This window comes from Salmo salar, chromosome 02 (genome assembly GCF_965601325.2).
Source record: "Salmo salar chromosome 02, fSalSal1, whole genome shotgun sequence".
Classification (NCBI taxonomy): domain Eukaryota; kingdom Metazoa; phylum Chordata; class Actinopteri; order Salmoniformes; family Salmonidae; genus Salmo; species Salmo salar.
This window is the reverse complement of record NC_138292.1, coordinates 95,957,501-95,977,731: the sequence shown is the minus strand read 5'-3', so window position 1 is coordinate 95,977,731 and position 20,231 is coordinate 95,957,501. Positions and strand designations below refer to the sequence as shown.

General features: G+C 47.4%; 1 protein-coding gene across 1 annotated transcript in view; it reads left to right on the top strand.

The window, feature by feature from the left end:
* si:ch211-14k19.8 (uncharacterized) overlaps positions 1-20,231 on the top strand; it is a 36,675-nt gene that overhangs the window by 10,204 nt on the left and 6,240 nt on the right. Inside the window, exons 4-7 of the mRNA XM_082968352.1 lie at positions 865-953; positions 1,835-1,893; positions 2,025-2,188; positions 3,167-3,332. Coding sequence (XP_082824478.1) covers positions 865-953; positions 1,835-1,893; positions 2,025-2,188; positions 3,167-3,332 — 478 coding nt within the window. The remainder of the gene's footprint in view (positions 1-864; positions 954-1,834; positions 1,894-2,024; positions 2,189-3,166; positions 3,333-20,231) is intronic.

Below are 20,231 nucleotides of genomic sequence, written 5' to 3'. Positions count from 1 at the left end.
CCAGGACGCTCTTGAAAAAGAGATTATAAAATCTAGATGAGCCTTTCCTGGTTAAATAAAGGTTAATAAATAAATAAATGAAACAGCTGTACCGTGTACCATTCCAAAGGAATGAGGACAGAGTTAAGGAGCTACGGTACCAGTATGTACAGGTAAAACATATATCTATGTAACTACTTTACAGCAACATTTTTATAGTGATACACAGTACAGTAAGCATAAACTGCACACATTTCCATTGCTGTGGAAGGAACATGCAATATATGTACATTTTAATGTCACTCTTTCTTACCAAAACAAATTCAACTGTGTGTTCTGGGATATAGCGTATAATGGAGTTGGAATCAAGTGAACCCTCTCACAGCTTTGTCTACGTGGATGAGGCTGGCTTCAACCTGACCAGATGCAGGAGGCGGGGTCGGAATATCACCGGTCACAGAGCTACTGTGGATTTGCCAGGCCAACGGGGAGGAAATATCACCATGTGTGCTGCTATTTCGGAAGCATGGTGTCCTAACCCATATCCCCCCCTTATAGGGCCATACAACACCCAGCATCTACTCAACTTTTTAGAGACTCTCTACATGGCTCTCATCCCCGATGATGATGAGAGGGGTCTGTTTAGAGATGTACTAAGGATTTTTAGTGACTGACTAGCTTTAGAAACACATCTATTGTATATTGCAGTTTGTACAAATTGTTCTGAGAAATGCACTTATTATTTTGCACATGTTAGGGATGATGTGAAAAATGCACCAAAGCGACTGAGAAAAACTGTAACAGTGTGCAGTGTGTGTGTGTGTGTGTGTGTGTGTGTGTGTGTGTGTGTGTGTGTGTATATATACTAACAGTGTGTGTCTCCAGAAGAGTCCATTGAGTTGCTGCTGCAAGTGATTCTGGAGGAGAACAGCTCTGACCAGACCACCAGTCTAGAGGAGGAAACTACAGCCTGGGTACACACACAGACACACACACACACACACACACACACACACACACACACACACACACACACACACACACACACACACACACACACACACACACACACACACACACACACACACACACACACACACACACACACACAGCTCTGACCAGACCACCAGTCTAGAGGAAGATACTACAGCCTGGGTACACACACACACACACACACACACACACACACACAGACACACACACACACACACACACACACACACATACAGACACACACACAGACACACACACACACATACACACACACACTATCTTATAGTATTTTATCTTCCCTTTTAAACACACCTCTACATCCCAAGTGGATTTCCTGTATATATATTTACATGTACTATACTATATATACTATACTATATGTACCATACTATATGTACCATACTATATGTACTGTACTATATGTACTATACTATATATACTATATGTACTATACTATATGTACTATACTATATGTACTATACTATACTATATATACTATACTACACTATATGTACTATACTATATATACTATACCATATAATACTATATGTACTATACTATATGTACTATACTATATGTACTATACTATATTTTATAGTACTATACTATACAGCATTGAAAATCACTGGGGATTTAACACATCAAAGTTTAACAGGTTATTAACCCCATTGTGGTTCTCTGTGATGAACCACCAGTCTGTAATAGTTAATAACAGGTTATTAACCCCATTGTGGTTCTCTGTGATGAACCACCAGTCTGTAGTAGTTAATAACAGGTTATTACCCCCCATTGTGGTTCTCTGTGATGAACCACCAGCCTGTAGTATTGAATTGACGGTTTAATTCCTCCTCCCATCCTGCAGGTGGCGCCCTACCTCCAGAGAGCCCCGGGGTTCCAGGACCTACAGGGAGTTTGGAGCAGGTGATTATTCACATTGAAATGAATTGAGACTGTGGTTTCTGATACACATTGAAATGAATTGAGACTGTGGTTTCTGATACACATTGAAATGAATTGAGACTGTGTTGTTGATATATTAAACTGTCCTCCAGCGGTCGAGCGGTGCAGAGCGTTGTGGTGTTTAGGACCTCGGGAGCGTTGGCCTGGCTCGGCGTATCAGGAGCGGGGTCTCTGCTGGAACGCACCGGATTGGCCCAGGCTGTCAGGGAGGGGCGGAGCTTCAGAGGGTCAAAGGTTACGAACGTCACTGTGGGAGGTGGGTCAGTGGGTTTGCCAATCCTGTGCAAGGTTTTTGTTTTAGCCCTGCACTAATACCGCTCAACCAATGAACTGCTCATCAAGGCCTTGCTAGGTGTAATTGGGTGTGTTAGTGCTGGGCTGTAACCAAAGCCTGCCCTGTGGGAGTTCTCCAGATCCTCAGAACTGTTCAACTATTGAACACTGTTAGCTTTTTGTTCAATGCTTTCTGTTAAAGAATCTCTCTCTTCTTCTCTCCTCTTCCCCTCTCCTTTTTCTCATTCTCTCCTCCTCTCCTTCCCTGTCTTCTCTCTCCTCCACTCCTTCCCTGTCTTCTCTCTCTCCCTCTCCATTCTCTCCTTCCCTCTCTTCTTCTCTCCTCCTCTCCCTCTCGTTCTCTCCTCCCCTCTTCTTCTCTCCTCCCCTCTTCTTCTCTCCTCCCCTCTCCCTCTCCTTCTCTCCTTCCTTCTGTTCTTCTCTCCCTCTGTCTTCTTCTCTCCCTCTCCATTCTCTCTTTCCCTCTCTTCTCTCCTCGTCTCTCCCTCTCCTTTCTCTCCCTCCCTCTCTCCTTTTCTCTCCTCTCCCTCCCTCTCTCCTTTTCTCTCCTCTCCCTCTCCGTTCTCTCCTTCCCTCTCTTCTCTCTCTTCTCCCTCTCTTCTCTCTTCTCTCTCCTCTCCCTCTCCATTCTCTCCTTCCCTCTCTTCTCTCTCCTCCTCTTTCCCTCTCTCCCTCTCCGTTCTCTCCTTCCCTTTCTTCTCTCTCCTCCTCTATCCCTCTCTTCTCTCCTCTCCCTCTCCGTTCTCTCCTTCCCTCTCTTCTCTCTCCTTCCCTCTCTTCTCTCTCCTCTCTCCTCTCCGTTCTCTCCTTCCCTCTCTTCTCTCTCCTCCTCTCTCCTTCCCTCTCTTCTCTCTCCTCTCCGTTCTCTCCTTCCCTCTCTTCTCTCTCCTCTCTCCTCTCCGTTCTCTCCTTCCCTCTCTTCTCTCTCCTCCTCCCCCAGGTGTGCAGGAAGATGTGTGTTTATGGTTGTTTAAGTGCACTGCAGCAGGTTTTGAGTGTGTGTCCAGACCAGGTGACATGGCCATCTGTTCCTCAGTCTGTCACTCTGACTACTGTCACAACCAGGGCATCTGTACCCACCACCCTCACCAACCACCCCTCTGCCAGTAAGAACACACACACACACACACACACACACACACACACACACTCTCTCTCTCTCGCTCTCTCTCTCTCTCACTGTCTCTCTTTCCAGGTTCCCTGTCTCTCTGTCTCTCTCTGTCCAGGTACCCTGTCTCTCTCTCTCTCTCTCTGTCTCTCTCTCTCTACAGGTGTTCTCTCTCTCTCCTCTCTCTCTCTCTCTCCAGGTGCTCTCTCTCTCTCTCTTTCTCTCCAGGCGCTCTCTCTCTCTCTCTCTCTCTCTCTCTAGGTGCTCTGTCTCTCTCTCTCTCTCTCTCTCTCCAGGTGCTCTGTCTCTCTCTCTCTCTCTCTCTCTCTCTCTCTCTCTCTCTCTCTCTCTCTCTCTCTCTCTCTCTCTCTCTCTCTCTCTCTCTAGGTGCTCTCTCTCTCTAGGTGCTCTCTAGGTGCTCTCTCTCTCTCTCTAGGTGCTCTCTCTCTCTCTCTCCAGGTTCTCTCTCTCTCTCTCTCCAGGTACTCTGTCTCTCTCTCTCTCTCTCTCTCTCTCCAGGGGCTCTTTCTGTCTCTCTCTCTCTCTCTCTCTCCAGGTGCTCTGTCTCTCTCTCTCTCTCTCTCTCTCTCTCTCTCTCTCTCTCTCTCTGTCTCTGTCTCTGTCTCTCTCTCTCTCTCTCTCTGTCTCTGTCTCTCTCTCTCTCTCTCCCCAGGTGCTCTTTCTGCTCTCTCTCTCTCTCTCTCTCTCTCTCTCTCTCTCTCTCTCTCTCTCACTGTCTCTCTTTCCAGGTTCCCTGTCTCTCTCTGTCCAGGTACCCTGTCTCTCTCTCTCTCTCTCTCTAGGTACTCTGTCTCTCTCTCTCTACAGGTGCTCTCTCTCTCTCTCTCTCTCTCTCTCTCTCCAGGTGCTCTCTCTCTCTCTCTCTCCCCAGGTGCTCTCTCTCTCTCTCTCTCTCTCTCTCTCTCCAGGTGTTCTCCTCTCTCTCTCTCTCCAGGTGCTCTGTCTCTCTCTCTCTCTCTCTCCAGGTGCTCTGTCTCTCTCTCTCTCTCTCTCTCTCTCTCTCTCTCTCTCTCTCTCTCTCTCTCTCACTGTCTCTCTTTCCAGGTTCCCTGTCTCTCTGTCTCTCTCTGTCCAGGTACCCTGTCTCTCTCTCTCTCTCTCTCTCTCTCTCTCTCTCACTCTCTCTCTCGCTCTCTCTCTCTCTCTCTCTCTCTCTCTCCAGGTACTCTGTCTCTCTCTCTCTACAGGTGCTCTCTCTCTCTACAGGTGCTCTCTCTCTCTCTCTCTCCAGGTGCTGGAGTTTAGTTGTTTTAAGGGTATCTTGTCTAAATATCACTAAGCACGTATAGGGGTGGTGGGATCGTTGAGGTTGGTTTTCGCGAGGGCACAACCAGCGGGTGGGGCTGGTTGCAATGGCCACTCGCGGAAGTTTGGAGTTTGAAAAACTTAGTCGGCGACATGGAGTAAAGATTCCTGCTGCTGCCGGGTGTTCAGTGGAAGAATGTAGCTTGGCAGTGGGTGCTATCATTGGGTGTGATAGTATCAAATCAGCCTCAAGGATGAATAGCGCTGTAGTGATATTCTTAGATTCCATTGAAAAGGTGAATACGATAGTTGAGAGTGGTGTTGTGTTGCGGGAGACACAGACACCGGTATTTCCGCTTATGAATCCGGCAAAGAAAGTTATACTTTCTAACGTGCCACCATTTGTTAGAGATGAAGTGTTGGAGCGAGAGTTATCTCGTCATGGTCAAATTGTATCAACAATAAAGAAGGTTCTTTTTGGATGCAAATCTCCGTTGCTGAAACATGTCGTGTCTCATAGGAGACAAGTGCATATGATTTTAAAAAAGGACACTGATGAACTGAATTTAGCATTCAGTTTTAAGATTGATGGATTTGATTATGTCTTCTACGCTTCTACTGAATCAATTAAATGCTTTGGCTGTGGAAGAGAGGGGCATTTGGTGCGTAATTGTCCCGAGAATGAGCACGCAGAGCCCGGTAGCAGCTCTAGTGCCGGTGCAGCTAACGCACCACCGCGAAGGGATGAACATGCTAAGGGTGCAGGGGAAGGGAAAAGGTGGGCAGATGTGGTAGGAAAAGTAGGAGAGGAAGGCATTGTGGATACGGGGGTAATTGTGGTAGATCAGAACAAAGAGGGAGGGGAAACAGTCGGTGAGATTGCGACTGCTGTCGCTGAGGTGGTGCTGGAAAATGAAATTGGAGGTCAAGAGGAGATTGAAATAATGGAAAAGGAAGCAGCTGTTTTCAAAGTACCGAGGAGTAAGAGGAAGAATGTAAGGGGTGGTGAAGGGTCTAATTCCAAGAGGAAGGTAGAGATTAATAATTCACTTGAAGATAAACAGGTTGTAGAGATGGAGTTTTCTTCTGGGGAGGATAGCGAGAGTGAGTCATCTGACGCGTCACAACAAAATAGTGAGATAAATGGGGTGGAAGGGAGGTATGGGATTGAGAAGGTACGTCAATTTCTGAAGTTGACAAAAGGGAAGAAATATATGCAGGATTACAATGTAACAGATTTTTTCCCTGAAAGTGAATTGTTTATTGAATCAGCAAAGTTTCTGATGTCAAAAATAACAGGGGGAGGTTTGACAAGCCCTGAAATTGCTAGACTCAAGAAAGTGGTCACGAGAGTGATTAGTGATGTAAATTCTAAAGAAAATGAAAGAGTTCAATCGCAGCTTTAAGTATGTAAAGAGATGTGGTTTCTGGGTCTTCCTCTGTATTTTTTTTCATCCATGAGCAGTTTTAAGATTTCTTCTTTAAACGTAAATGGGGCAAGAGACGTTAAAAAAAGAGCCATAGTGTATGAGTTAATTAGGGGAAAGGGAAGTGACATAATTTTTCTACAAGAAACGCATAGTAATTTGGAAAATGAAGTTATGTGGCAACAGGAGTGGGGGGGGACAGTGGTGTGTAGTCATAAAAACTCAAAAAGTGGGGGTGTGGCCATCTTGTTCTCAAAAGGGTTTTTGCCTTTGTCATATGAGGTTGAAGAGGTAGTTGAGGGGAGGTTATTAAAAGTTAGAGTAAGGTATGAAAACATCACTATGTGTCTGATAAATGTATATGCCCCAGTGGTGGCAGTTGAGAGGGTATGCTTTTTAGAGACATTATCAAATACCATTGAGAAATGTAACAATGAAGATTATTTATTTATTGCTGGGGATTTTAACTGCACAGTCAGTGATTTAGATAGAAATCACAAAGAACCTCATATAGCCTCAAGGACTTTTTTAAAACGTCTCATTGTAACAAATGAACTGTGTGATATTTGGCGGAGTCAACATGGAGGCACAAGGCAGTATACCTGGGTGCATGTGAGAGAGAACACCATCTCTATGGCCAGGTTAGATAGGTTTTATTGTTTTGAGCATCAATCTCAGGTCTGTAAATCAAGTGTGATAACCCCAGTGGGATTTTCTGATCATTGTTTAGTAACAGAGGTGGTGTTCATTAACGATGTAAAACCTAAAAGCGCATACTGGCATTTTAACATAACTTTATTGAGTGATGCTCACTTCAGGAAATGTTTTAGTTTTTTCTGGGAGAGGTGGAGGTCTCAAAAGGCCAGTTTTCTATCCCTTCAACAGTGGTGGGATATAGGGAAAATCCAGATTCAACAATTCTGTAAGCAATACACGAGGAATGTCACCAAGGATATCACCAGATCAATGAAAGCCCTAGAGACTGAAATAGTGGAACTCATGACGTTGGTTGAGACCACAGGAGATCGAGGCCACACTCAGGCCCTCAAGAGGAAAAAAGCTGCATTGGCAGACCTGCTGGGTATCAGAGCACAGGGGGCATTGGTGAGAAGTAAGTTTCAGGGAATCTCTGAAATGGATGCCTCATCCAAATTTTTCTTTGGTTTAGAGAAAAAGAATGGACAAAGAAAAATTATTCATTGTCTCAAATCAGCTGTTGGACAAGAGCTCACTAGACCTAGTGAAATTAGAAAGAGGGCAGTAGAGTTCTATGCTGAGCTCTACAAGTGTGAGTACAAAGAGGATAAAAAAGTGACACAGCAGTTCCTTGATGGACTCCCACAGGTGGCTGCAGAAGCTCAGGTTGAGCTTGAGCAACCATTGTCTTTGCAGGAGTTATACACTGCATTAAAAGGCATGGAAAATGGAAGGGCACCAGGCATTGATGGGCTTCCCGTTGATTTTTTTAAAGTCTTTTTGGGCTATGTTGGGAGAGGATTGGCTAGCAGTAGTTAATGATAGTTTAACCGGAGGGTTACTACCAATAAGCTGCAGAAGGGCTGTCCTCACCCTACTGCCCAAAAAGGGTGACCCTAGGGAGGTGAAGAACTGGAGGCCGGTGGCTTTATTGTGCACTGATTATAAGATCCTGTCAAAGGCTTTGTCCAACAGGTTGAGTGAGGTGATGGGGCAAATCATACATACGGACCAGTCCTACTGTGTTCCTGGCAGGCAGATAGGGGATAACATTTCTCTGATTCGTGATTTTTTGGACGTCTCGAGGGCTATTGGGTTGGATGCTGGTCTAATTTCAATTGATCAGGAAAAGGCATTTGACCGAGTTGAACATCAATATTTATGGCACACTTTGGAGGCGTTTGGGTTCAGCTCTGGTTTTATTGCCATGATAGAGGTGATATATGGTGACATTGAAAGTGTATTGAAAGTTAACAGTGGTTTGAGTGCTCCTTTTAAAGTGTGTAGAGGTATTAGGCAGGGATGTTCTTTGTCGGGAATGTTATATGCCATTGCTATAGAGCCACTACTAAATAGCATTAGAAGTCGCATTGAGGGGGTGTACCTTTCAAAGGATATTCCTCCTATTCGTCTCTCAGCCTATGCTGATGATGTAGTTGTTTTAGTGAAAAATCAAGCGGAGGTGGATAGTTTGAGTCTAATGGTTGATCGTTTTAGGGGAATATCCTCTGCAAAGGTAAATTGGGAAAAGAGTTGTGCTTTACAGATTGGAGAATGGTCTGGAGGGATCATGGCTTTGCCAGGGGGGCTAGAATGGTGTAAGGGAGGTTTTAAGTATCTTGGAGTGTACCTGGGAGATGAGGGGACTATGGAAAAAAATTGGATTGGGGTGGTTGAAATGGTGGAAGGGAGGATAAGGAAATGGCGTTGGTTGCTATCTCGTATGTCATATAGGGGGCGCACTATTATAGTTAACAATGTGATTGCCTCTGCACTGTGGCATCGGTTGTCAGTTTTAGAACCACCATCTGGCCTTCTGGCTAAGATACAGGCAATAATTGTGGATTTCTTTTGGGATAAATATCACTGGGTTCCACAAAGTGTTTTGTATTTGTCAAAAGAGGAGGGGGGACAAGGTCTTGTACATCTTGCTAGTAGGGCAGCTGCTTTCCGGTTGCAGTTTATTCAAAGGTTGCTTTATGGACCGGAAAATGTGGTTTGGAGAGGGGTGGCAGGTCTTGTATTACAGCAGGTTGGAGGATTAGGTTTAAAGAAAGCTTTATTTTTGGTTGATAGTAGCCAGATTTCTAGGGAGGGAATACCTCCGTTTTACAGAGGCCTTCTTAGGGTGTGGAGCATAATGAAGGTGTCCAGACGAACTTCAGCGGAGTCAGTGCATTGGCTGTTGGAGGAACCTCTGGTGTATGGGGCAAGACTTGATTGCACAACTGCAGCTGTTCCACATTTTTCCAAGATTCTGGTGAAGGGCAAAATCATCACCTTAAAACAGTTAATGGCCATGGCTGGGCCCGCCTTAATGGATGGAAGACGGGTGGCTGAACATTTGGGGGTGAGGTCAGAAAGGATGGTAGGACAACTGCTGGGAAGCTGCAGGAAGGCTTTGTCAGCAGAAGAGTGGGATATGCTTCATAGCCACAAGAAGAAGGTACAAGATGAAGACGTCTCATTTCCAAGACTAGGGATTACACCAAATATCCCAGAGTCAGAAAGAAAGGCGATATTACTGGATTTGAGAGGGTTGGAAGAGGTGGGTTTGGATGAGGTGAATGGGAAAGACTTATATAGGGGGTGTGTCAAGGTGTTGAATAAAGATAAATTGAAAACTAGAAAAGACACTCCATGGAGGGTAAAATTGGGCATTGATGACAAGGTAAAGCCAGCATGGAGAGCACTGTACAAGCCACCGTTACAAAAGGGTACTGGTGATATGCAATGGAGGGTTTTGCATGGCATTATTGCAGTTAATGCTTTTGTATCTGTTATTAATTCAGATGTTGGAGATGGATGTCCTTTTTGTAATATAAGAGAAACCATTTTTCACTGTTTTATGGAGTGTGAGAGGATAAAACCTCTCTTGGAGATGCTGGAGTCTTTGTTTAAAGCTGTAGGGGAGATTTTCAATAACACTGTTTTTATTTTGGGGTTTCAATATAGAAAGCAACAGAAAAGAAAATGTCAACTGTTAAATTTTATTTTGGGACAAGCAAAGATGTCAATTTTTCTGAGTAGGAAACATAAGATAGAAACGGGATATGGGCAGGATGTAAGATGTGTTTTTAAAGGATTAGTGAAAATAAGAATAAAAGTGGATTTTGAGTTCTACTCAGCTGTAAAAGATCTCCCATTGTTTGAGGAGAAGTGGGCATACGAAGGAGCGCTTTGTTTTGTAGAGGAGGGGAAACTATTTTTTGTTGGAGAAATAAGTTGAATGTATAGGTTCTTTAGTTCTTGAATTTTTTATTTTTTTTTGTTATTTTAGTATTTTTTGTGTATTTCTTTTCTTTTTTTTAGGAATTACATTTGGTGTTTCATTTCTGAAAAGACAGTATGTCAGGGCTAGGTGGGACGCTAGCGTGCCACCTGTGGTGCACTCCATCAACAGCAGGTGCATTTCAAGAGCGGCAAATTTGAATCCAAATAAATGTCAAAATTCAAATTTTTCAAAAATACAACTATGTTACACCATTTGAAAGATAAACATCTCCTTAATCTAACCACGTTTTACGATTTCAAAAAGGTTTTACGGCGAAAGCATAAATTTAGAGTATGTTAGGACAGTACATTTACAAGAGTTGTGTGTAATGTTTTGTCAAGTCAAAGACAGGGTCACCAAAACCATAAAACCAGCTAAAATGATACACTAACCTTTTACAATCTCCATCAGATGACACTCCTAGGACATTATGTTAGACAATGCATGCATTTTTAGTTCTATCAAGTTCATATTTATATACAAAAACAGCGTTTTACTATGGCATTGATGTTGAGGAAATCGTTTCCCTCCAATAACCGGCAGTCAAGTCAGCGTCACAAATTAAATAATTAAAATTAGAAAACATTGGTAAAATATTATATTGTCATTTAAAGAATTATAGATTTACATCTTTTGAACGCAATCAACTTGCCAGATTTAAAAATAACCTTACTGGGAAATCACACTTTGCAATAATCTGAGCACTGTGCCCAGAAAAATACGCGTTGCGATACAGACTAGACGTCATGTTGGGGAGATCTAAAATCGAAAATACTATGTAAATAATCCATTACCTTTGATTCTCTTCATCAGATGTCACTTCCAGGTATCACAGGTCCATAACGAATGTAGTTTTGTTCAAAAAAGCTCATCATTTATGTCCAAAAATCTCCGTCTCGTTAGCACATGATGTAAGCCAGCCGGACTTCTCGTCATGAACGAGGGGAAAAAATATATTTCCGTTCGTTCAAACATGTCAAACGTTGTATAGCATAAATCATTAGGGCCTTTTTTAACCAGAACATGAATAATATTCAAGGTGGACGAATGCATAGCCTTTTATAACGTATTGGAACGAGGGTACCCAACATGAAGTAGCGCGCCAGGTGTCTAATGGGACATCACCGTTCCATGGCTCTTGTTCGGTCAGATCTCCCTCCAGAAGACTCAAAACACTTTGTAAAGGCTGGTGACATCTAGTGGAAGCAATAGGAAGTGCCAAAATATTCCTAAACCCCTGTGTTTTTCAATGGGATAGGTTTAAAGTCAATACAACACATCAGGTATCCACTTCCTGTCAGAAAATGTCTCAGGGTTTTGCCTGCCAAATGAGTTCTGTTATACTCACAGACACCATTCAAACAGTTTTGGAAACTTTAGAGTGTTTTCTATCCATATATAATAAGTATATGCATATTCTAGTTACTGGGTAGGATTAGTAACCAGATTAAATCGGGTACATTTTTTTTTATCCAGACGTGCAAATGCTGCCCCCTAGACCCAACAGGTTAACACTTGAGTAGAAAATAAAGGTTTTATAAAAACTCAAAAACTCTCTCTCTAGGTGCTCTCTCTCTCTAGGTGCTCTCTAGGTGCTCTCTCTCTCTCTCTAGGTGCTCTCTCTCTCTCTAGGTGCTCTCTCTCTCTCTCTAGGTGCTCTCTCTCTCTCTCTCTCTGTCTCTCTCCAGGTTCTCTCTCTCTCTCTCTCCAGGTGCTCTGTCTGTCTCTCTCTCTCTCCAGGTACCCTGTCGCTGTCTCTCTCTCTCTCTCTCCAGGTGCTCTTTCTCTCTCTCTCTCTCTCTCTCTCTCTCTCTCTCTCTCCAGGTGCTCTGTCTCTCTCTCTGTCTCTGTCTCTCTCTCTCTCCAGGTGCTCTTTCTGTCTCTCTCTCTCTCTCTCTCTCTCTCTCCAGGTGCTCTTTCTGTCTCTCTCTCACTCTCTCTCTCAAGGTGCTCTTTCTGTCTCTCTCTCTTTCTCTCTTACTCTCTCTCTCTCCAGGTGCTCTTTCTGTCTCTCTCTCTCTCTCTCTCTCTCTCTCTCTCTCTCTCTCTCTCTCTCTCTCTCTAGGTGCTCTCTCTCTCTCCAGGTGCTCTCTCTCTCTCTCTCTCTCTCTCTCCAGGTGCTCTCTCTCTCTCTCTCCAGGTGCTCTCTCTCTCCAGGTGCTCTTTCTCTCTCTCTCTCTCTCTCTCTCTCTCTCTCTCTCTCGCTCTCTCTCTCTCTCCAGGTGCTCTTTCTCTCTCTCTCTCTCTCTCTCTCTCTCTCTCTCTCTCTCTCCAGGTGCTCTTTCTGTCTCTCTCCCTCTCTCTCTCCAGGTGCTCTTTCTGTCTCTCTCTCTCTCTCCAGGTGCTGTTTCTGTCTCTCTCTGTCACGTCCTGGCCAGTATATAAGGTTAATTGTTTTGTAGTTTGGTCAGGGCGTGGCAGGGGGTATTTGTTTTATGTGGTTCGGGGTGGTGTGTTTGTGTAAAGGGTGTTTGATTTAGTAATTCCGGGTTTTGGTTTATGTTTAGTTAATTCTATGGTTAGTCTAGGTTGTGTGTTTCTATGTTTGGTTGATTGGGGTTGGGACTCTCAGTTGAAGGCAGGTGTTGTCTATCTGCCTTTGATTGAGAGTTCCATATATTAGGGTGTGTTTGTATGTGTGATTTGTGGGTGATTGTTCTGTGTTTCGCCTTGTGCCTTACCAGACTGTTTTTGTTGATCGTTCGTGGTTTTGTTATTTTGTATGTTCGTTTTGAAAGATAATTAAAAATCAAGATGAGCATTCACGTACCTGCTGCGTTTTGGTCCATTTCTACCGACAACAGCCGTGACAGAATCACCCACCACCAAAGGACCAAGCAGCAGAGGAAGGAGCAGACGGAGTTCGAGTTGGACTGGCGGGAGAAGTGGACTTGGGAGGAAGTTCTGGACGGGGCCGGACCCTGGCATCAGGCTGGGGATTATCGACGCCCGCAGGAGGAAATTGAGGCAGCCAAGGCAGAGAGGCGGTGGTACGAGGCCAAGTACGCGCTGAAGGAGAAGCACGAGAGGCACCCCCAAGAAAATTTTGGGGGGGGGCACACGGGTAGTTTGGCTAGGCGTAAGAAGAGCCGGAAGCCAGCTACTCGTGGTTATATGGAGGAGCGTATGGGGTGGAGAGCGCTATGTTTCGCTGAGGAGCGCACTATCTCACCCATACGCACGCACAGTCCGGTGCGCGTTATTCCAGCCCCTCGCAGGTGCCGTGCTAGAGCGGGCATCCAGCCTGGTAGGAGGATGCCTGCGCAGCGCATCTGGTCGCCGGTACGCCTCCGAGGACCAGGCTACCCAACTCCCGCTCTACGCACGGCTACCATCAGGCCCCTGCACAGCCCAGTCTGCCCTGTACGAGCACCCCGCTCGTACAGGGCTACTAGTTCCATCCAGCCTAGGCGGGTTGTGCAGGAGGTAAGATCTAGACCGGCTGTGCGCCTCCATAGCCCTGGGTTTCCAGCTCCTGTCTCTCGTGCGGACCCGGAAGTGCGTCAACCCAGTCCGACTCGTCCTGTTCCCGCTCCCCGCACTAGCCTGGAGGTGCGTGTACATAATCTGGTAATCCCAGTACCAGCACCACGCACCAGGCTACAAGTGCGTCAACCCAGCCTCGCCAGTCAACAGTCTTCATCAGAGCTGCCCGCCAGTCAACAGTCATCATCAGAGCTGCCCGCCAGTCAACAGTCATCGTCAGAGCTGCCCGCCAGTCAACAGTCATCGTCAGAACTGCCCGCCAGTCAACAGTCATCGTCAGAGCTGCCCGCCAGTCAACAGTCATCGTCAGAGCTGCCCGCCAGTCAACAGTCATCGTCAGAGCTGCCCGCCAGTCAACAGTCATCGTCAGAGCTGCCCGCCAGTCAACAGTCATCGTCAGAGCTGCCCGCCAGTCAACAGTCATCGTCAGAGCTGCCCGCCAGTCAACAGTCGTCAGAGCTGCCCGCCAGTCAACAGTCGCCAGAGAGGTCAGACTGCGCTGAACTGCCGGAGTGGCCAGACTGCGCTGAACTGCCGGAGTGGCCAGACTGCGCTGAACTGCCGGAGTGGCCAGACTGCGCTGAACTGCCGGAGTGGCCAGACTGCGCTGAACTGCCGGAGTGGCCAGACTGCGCTGAACTGCCGGAGTGGCCAGACTGCGCTGAACTGCCGGAGTGGCCAGACTGCGCTGAACTGCCGGAGTGGCCAGACTGCGCTGAACTGCCGGAGTGGCCAGACTGCCCTGAACTGCCGGAGTGGCCAGACTGCCCTGAACTGCCGGAGTGGCCAGACTGCCCTGAACTGCCGGAGTGGCCAGACTGCCCTGAACTGCCGGAGTGGCCAGACTGCCCTGAACTGCCGGAGTGGCCAGACTGCCCTGAACTGCCGGAGTGGCCAGACTGCCCTGAACTGCCGGAGTGGCCAGACTGCCCTGAACTGCCGGAGTGGCCAGACTGCCCTGAACTGCCGGAGTGGCCAGACTGCCCTGAACTGCCGGAGTGGCCAGACTGCCCTGAACTGCCGGAGTGGCCAGACTGCCCTGAACTGCCGGAGTGGCCCGAACTGCCGGAGTGGCCCGAATTGCCAGACTGCCCAGACTGTCCCGAATTGCCAGACTGCCCAGACTGTCCCGAATTGCCAGACTGCCCAGACTGTCCCGAATTGCCAGACTGCCCAGACTGTCCCGAATTGCCAGACTGCCCAGACTGTCCCGAATTGCCAGACTGCCCAGACTGTCCCGAATTGCCAGACTGTCCCGAATTGCCAGACTGCCCCGACTGCCCCTCGGCGATGCCAGAGTGGCCCGACAGCCTGGAACGGCCGGAGCCAGAGCCACCTCCAGAAATAGGTGGGTTGGGGAGGGGGGGTGTAGCACAGTGCCGTCGTTGACGGCAGCCACCCTCCCTTCCCTCCCTTTAGAAAAGGGGACTTTTTGTTGGTGTTGCTTGGGGTTATTTTTTGTTAAGGTGCTTCTGGGGTAGCACCTTTAAGGGGGGGGTACTGTCACGTCCTGGCCAGTATATAAGGTTAATTGTTTTGTAGTTTGGTCAGGGCGTGGCAGGGGGTATTTGTTTTATGTGGTTCGGGGTGGTGTGTTTGTGTAAAGGGTGTTTGATTTAGTAATTCCGGGTTTTGGTTTATGTTTAGTTAATTCTATGGTTAGTCTAGGTTGTGTGTTTCTATGTTTGGTTGATTGGGGTTGGGACTCTCAGTTGAAGGCAGGTGTTGTCTATCTGCCTTTGATTGAGAGTTCCATATATTAGGGTGTGTTTGTATGTGTGATTTGTGGGTGATTGTTCTGTGTTTCGCCTTGTGCCTTACCAGACTGTTTTTGTTGATCGTTCGTGGTTTTGTTATTTTGTATGTTCGTTTTGAAAGATAATTAAAAATCAAGATGAGCATTCACGTACCTGCTGCGTATTGGTCCATTTCTACCGACAACAGCCGTGACAGAATCACCCACCACCAAAGGACCAAGCAGCAGAGGAAGGAGCAGACGGAGTTCGAGTTGGACTGGCGGGAGAAGTGGACTTGGGAGGAAGTTCTGGACGGGGCCGGACCCTGGCATCAGGCTGGGGATTATCGACGCCCGCAGGAGGAAATTGAGGCAGCCAAGGCAGAGAGGCGGTGGTACGAGGCCAAGTACGCGCTGAAGGAGAAGCACGAGAGGCACCCCCAAGAAAATTTTGGGGGGGGGCACACGGGTAGTTTGGCTAGGCGTAAGAAGAGCCGGAAGCCAGCTACTCGTGGTTATATGGAGGAGCGTATGGGGTGGAGAGCGCTATGTTTCGCTGAGGAGCGCACTATCTCACCCATACGCACGCACAGTCCGGTGCGCGTTATTCCAGCCCCTCGCAGGTGCCGTGCTAGAGCGGGCATCCAGCCTGGTAGGAGGATGCCTGCGCAGCGCATCTGGTCGCCGGTACGCCTCCGAGGACCAGGCTACCCAACTCCCGCTCTACGCACGGCTACCATCAGGCCCCTGCACAGCCCAGTCTGCCCTGTACGAGCACCCCGCTCGTACAGGGCTACTAGTTCCATCCAGCCTAGGCGGGTTGTGCAGGAGGTAAGATCTAGACCGGCTGTGCGCCTCCATAGCCCTGGGTTTCCAGCTCCTGTCTCTCGTGCGGACCCGGAAGTGCGTCAACCCAGTCCGACTCGTCCTGTTCCCGCTCCCCGCACTAGCCTGGAGGTGCGTGTACATAATCTGGTAATCCCAGTACCAGCACCACGCACCAGGCTACAAGTGCGTCAACCCAGCCTCGCCAGTCAACAGTCTTCATCAGAGCTGCCCGCCAGTCAACAGTCATCATCAGAGCTGCCCGCCAGTCAACAGTCATCGTCAGAGCTGCCCGCCAGTCAACAGTCATCGTCAGAACTGCCCGCCAGTCAACAGTCATCGTCAGAGCTGCCCGCCAGTCAACAGTCATCGTCAGAGCTGCCCGCCAGTCAACAGTCATCGTCAGAGCTGCCCGCCAGTCAACAGTCATCGTCAGAGCTGCCCGCCAGTCAACAGTCATCGTCAGAGCTGCCCGCCAGTCAACAGTCATCGTCAGAGCTGCCCGCCAGTCAACAGTCGTCAGAGCTGCCCGCCAGTCAACAGTCGCCAGAGAGGTCAGACTGCGCTGAACTGCCGGAGTGGCCAGACTGCGCTGAACTGCCGGAGTGGCCAGACTGCGCTGAACTGCCGGAGTGGCCAGACTGCGCTGAACTGCCGGAGTGGCCAGACTGCGCTGAACTGCCGGAGTGGCCAGACTGCGCTGAACTGCCGGAGTGGCCAGACTGCGCTGAACTGCCGGAGTGGCCAGACTGCGCTGAACTGCCGGAGTGGCCAGACTGCGCTGAACTGCCGGAGTGGCCAGACTGCGCTGAACTGCCGGAGTGGCCAGACTGCGCTGAACTGCCGGAGTGGCCAGACTGCGCTGAACTGCCGGAGTGGCCAGACTGCCCTGAACTGCCGGAGTGGCCAGACTGCCCTGAACTGCCGGAGTGGCCAGACTGCCCTGAACTGCCGGAGTGGCCAGACTGCCCTGAACTGCCGGAGTGGCCAGACTGCCCTGAACTGCCGGAGTGGCCAGACTGCCCTGAACTGCCGGAGTGGCCAGACTGCCCTGAACTGCCGGAGTGGCCAGACTGCCCTGAACTGCCGGAGTGGCCAGACTGCCCTGAACTGCCGGAGTGGCCAGACTGCCCTGAACTGCCGGAGTGGCCAGACTGCCCTGAACTGCCGGAGTGGCCAGACTGCCCTGAACTGCCGGAGTGGCCAGACTGCCCTGAACTGCCGGAGTGGCCCGAACTGCCGGAGTGGCCCGAATTGCCAGACTGCCCAGACTGTCCCGAATTGCCAGACTGCCCAGACTGTCCCGAATTGCCAGACTGCCCAGACTGTCCCGAATTGCCAGACTGCCCAGACTGTCCCGAATTGCCAGACTGCCCAGACTGTCCCGAATTGCCAGACTGCCCAGACTGTCCCGAATTGCCAGACTGTCCCGAATTGCCAGACTGCCCCGACTGCCCCTCGGCGATGCCAGAGTGGCCCGACAGCCTGGAACGGCCGGAGCCAGAGCCACCTCCAGAAATAGGTGGGTTGGGGAGGGGGGGTGTAGCACAGTGCCGTCGTTGACGGCAGCCACCCTCCCTTCCCTCCCTTTAGAAAAGGGGACTTTTTGTTGGTGTTGCTTGGGGTTATTTTTTGTTAAGGTGCTTCTGGGGTAGCACCTTTAAGGGGGGGGTACTGTCACGTCCTGGCCAGTATATAAGGTTAATTGTTTTGTAGTTTGGTCAGGGCGTGGCAGGGGGTATTTGTTTTATGTGGTTCGGGGTGGTGTGTTTGTGTAAAGGGTGTTTGATTTAGTAATTCCGGGTTTTGGTTTATGTTTAGTTAATTCTATGGTTAGTCTAGGTTGTGTGTTTCTATGTTTGGTTGATTGGGGTTGGGACTCTCAGTTGAAGGCAGGTGTTGTCTATCTGCCTTTGATTGAGAGTTCCATATATTAGGGTGTGTTTGTATGTGTGATTTGTGGGTGATTGTTCTGTGTTTCGCCTTGTGCCTTACCAGACTGTTTTTGTTGATCGTTCGTGGTTTTGTTATTTTGTATGTTCGTTTTGAAAGATAATTAAAAATCAAGATGAGCATTCACGTACCTGCTGCGTATTGGTCCATTTCTACCGACAACAGCCGTGACACTCTCTCTCTCTCTCTCTCTCTCTCTCTCTCTCTCTCTCTCTCAATTCAATTCGCTTTATTGGCATGACGTAACAACATACATATTGCCAAAGCTTATTTTGGATATTTACAATATAAAAATAAATAAAAAATGAGAATCAAAAATTGTCAACGGGACAACAGTAACAACAATAACCAAGGGTCAAAATAACCATACATTCAACAATAACAATAGCCATATAGTAGAGTACATGTGCAGGTTGATTGGTCTGTCAGACAATGTCCCTCAACTTATGGCAGGCAGCAATGTAGTGCGCTGCCAACCCACAGCTCTCTGCGTCCTCCCCCAACAGGACGGGTAGCCTATCCTCATCAGAGAGGTCTTTGAAACCTTGAATAAGGGTTTAAAATTTGGGGAAATTACACTCTCTAATTGTTTTATATTTTTGACATTTTGTCAGGAAATGCATCTCCGTCTCAGGTTCTGCTGTTGTCCAGTGGCTGCACAGCCTTTCCTCTACAGGGAGCCAGGTTTTCCTGTGTCTACCCTTCTCAATGGCAAGGCTGTGCTCACTGAGCCTGTACTTTGTCAAGGTTTTTCTAACATGTTTATCTATCAGGGTGTGTAAGGTGTAAATATGATCAGTTGTGCGATGTTTTGGTATAAATCCAATTTGGCTTTTATTCAAGACATTGTGCTTATTAAGGAAGTTTAGAACTCTTACATTGATGATACTACAGAAAACCTTCCCCAGGTTACTGTTCACACAAATGCCTCTGTAATTGTTAGGGTCAAATTTGTCTCCGTTCTTAAAGATTGGGGTTATGAGTCCTTGATTCCAGATGTCAGGGAAATAACCTACACTCAGGATCAAATTAAACAGTTTTAATACAGCCAATTGAAATTTTGCACTAGTGAGTTTGAGCATCTCATTTAGGATGCCATCAGGTCCGCATGCTTTTTTAAATTTGAGAGCCTGAAGTTTCTTATAGAGCTCCTGGTCAGTAATTGGGGAGTCCAATTGGTTTTGATTGTCCTTTATAGCTTTTTCTAATCCATTCAAGTTCTCATGAATTTGGCGTTGTTCTGCGTTTGTGTCAATTTGAACGGTGTTGTAGAGTGTTTTGAAATGGGTTGTCCATATGTCACCATTTTGTATCGCTAATTCCTCTTGTTTCGATTTTTTTAGTTTTTTTCCAATTTTGCCAAAAGTTGTTTGTATTTATGGACTCCTCAATTAGTGTCAGCTGCTTGCTGTTGTACTGTGCTTTTTTGGTTCTGAGTGTACGTTTATAGAGTTTTAAAGTCTCACAGTAATGAAGGCGTAATTCACCATTATTTGGGTCTCTGTGCTTTTGGTTGGATAGTGTTCTAAGTTTTTTCCTTATAATTTTACAATCTGCATCAAACCAGTTGTCATCTGTGATTTTTTTTGTTTTGTTTTTTATCAATTTCAATTGTGCTTCTTTTGCCGTTTGCCTGAATATATAGTTGATGTTTTTTACTGCTAGATTGATGCCTTCTTTACTGTGAGTGAATGTGGTATCCAGAAAGTTATCTAAGAGTGTTTGGATATTTTGGTTCCAGGTTGCTTTCTGGTATTCTTCTGTGCTGTTTTTGGGCCCATCTGTATGAATTTCTGATGTTGTACAGCTTACTGGGCTGTGAATGTGTGGTTGTTTCCATGTCTGTTCTTTTGAGGAACAACATAATTTGGCTGTGATCAGACAGAGGTGTTAGTGGCTTGACAGTGAATGAGCTGAGAGAGAAAGGGTCCATGTCTGTGATCATATAGTCTACTGTACTGTGGCCAAGAGGTGAGCAGTAGGTGAATCTCCCCAAAGAGTCCCCCCATAACCTACCATTGACAAAGTACAGACCCAGGCTTCTACAGAGCTGCAAAAGATCCCTTCCGTTTTTGTTGACGGTGCTGTCACTGTTGTTTCTATGGGGGAGATTAAGACAGTTAGAAATAGTATGGCCTGTAATAAAGCTGTCCCCTTGTGTGCTCGTTAGATCAGGTAGTGTTCCTGTGTTCCTGTCTCTCTCTCTCCAGGTTCTCTGTCTCTCTCTCCCTCCAG